This window comes from Opisthorchis viverrini (assembly GCF_000715545.1).
Source record: "Opisthorchis viverrini unplaced genomic scaffold scaffold10009, whole genome shotgun sequence".
Classification (NCBI taxonomy): Eukaryota; Metazoa; Platyhelminthes; class Trematoda; order Opisthorchiida; family Opisthorchiidae; genus Opisthorchis; species Opisthorchis viverrini.
In genome coordinates this window covers 1-1,159 of record NW_008755707.1, presented here as the reverse complement: position 1 = coordinate 1,159, position 1,159 = coordinate 1, and the positions used below count along the sequence as shown (strand labels likewise).

General features: G+C 45.9%; 1 protein-coding gene across 1 annotated transcript; it reads right to left on the bottom strand.

Moving 5' to 3' along the window:
* Positions 1–341: 341 nt before the first annotated feature.
* On the bottom strand, positions 342–1,153 carry T265_12257 (hypothetical protein; the record flags this gene model as incomplete). The annotated part of the gene is made up of 3 exons (XM_009179500.1): positions 342–617; positions 647–859; positions 890–1,153. 3 exons carry the CDS (start codon positions 1,151–1,153, stop codon positions 342–344), a joined length of 753 nt encoding a protein of 250 aa, XP_009177764.1.
* Between the last annotated feature and the right edge of the window lie 6 nt (positions 1,154–1,159).

Genomic DNA, 1,159 nt, shown 5'->3' with positions numbered 1-1,159 from the left:
TTTGTGTCGCAACTTGAAAGGCATTCAGAGGTTCATTGAGGATGCTGTGTAAGGATATATCCAAAGACAGCTTAATGAATGCGCTAAGTAAAATGGAAAACAAGTTCACCAGTTCAACAAGAATAACGGGATCACGTGATGCATTGCAGGTACCTGCAACGCGTAAAGTTACCAGATGACGTGGTAAACAGGCCGAAGAGACCAAGCATTGAAAATTAGCACCACCACGAACAGTAACCTCTTGTGGGTTTATTCCGATCAGTTTCGTATGATATTTTGTTAACAGACCCGTAGAGTTGACTAATTCTCATCAGTATGACTACGAAAAATCAGAGGTATGATTACACGCATCTCGCATAACTGGCAAAAGGTGCGATGAGGACAAACTTTGCACACGCAACCTGGGAAGGACAACATACCTGAAGTGCGTTTATCGGGTCGATTTCGGCAACCAAAACTCGCGCGCCGTAGGAACGCAGAGACTGGCAGCAGCCCTTCCCCACGTCCCCAAAGCCGGCCACAAAGGCAACCTTTCCCGCCAACATAACATCGGTAGCGCGTTTGATTCCATCAACGAGAGACTCGCGACAGCCGTATAGGTTATCGAATTTGCTCTGCTTCAATAAAATGAAAGAGCTGTGATTACCTTGGTCACCGAATCATTGACATTAATGGCAGGACATTTCAGTTCGTTTTTGCGAAACATTCTGTATAGGTTATGGATACCAGTAGTAGTCTCCTCGGATATGCCTTTGATACCCTCCAACAGCTCCGGATATTTATCATGCACCAAGTTCGTGAGGTCACCACCATCATCCAGAATGAGGTTCAAGGGTTTGCCATCGGGGAAGAACAAAGTCTAAGAAATAAACACGGACTAAAGGAATACCTGTTCTATGCACCAAACATACTCCTCATCGGTTTCTCCTTTCCAAGCATAAACTGCAACGCCAGCTTTCGCCATTGCGGCAGCGGCATTATCTTGCGTACTGAAGATATTGGACGAAGACCACTGAACTGATGCTCCAAGTTCCAAAAGCGTTTCAATAAGTACGGCAGTTTGCACTGTCATGTGTAGGCACCCAGCGATCCGTGCTCCTTTCAACGGTTTGCTCGAACCATACTTTTTGCGCAGCAACATCAGTCCCGGCATTTCATT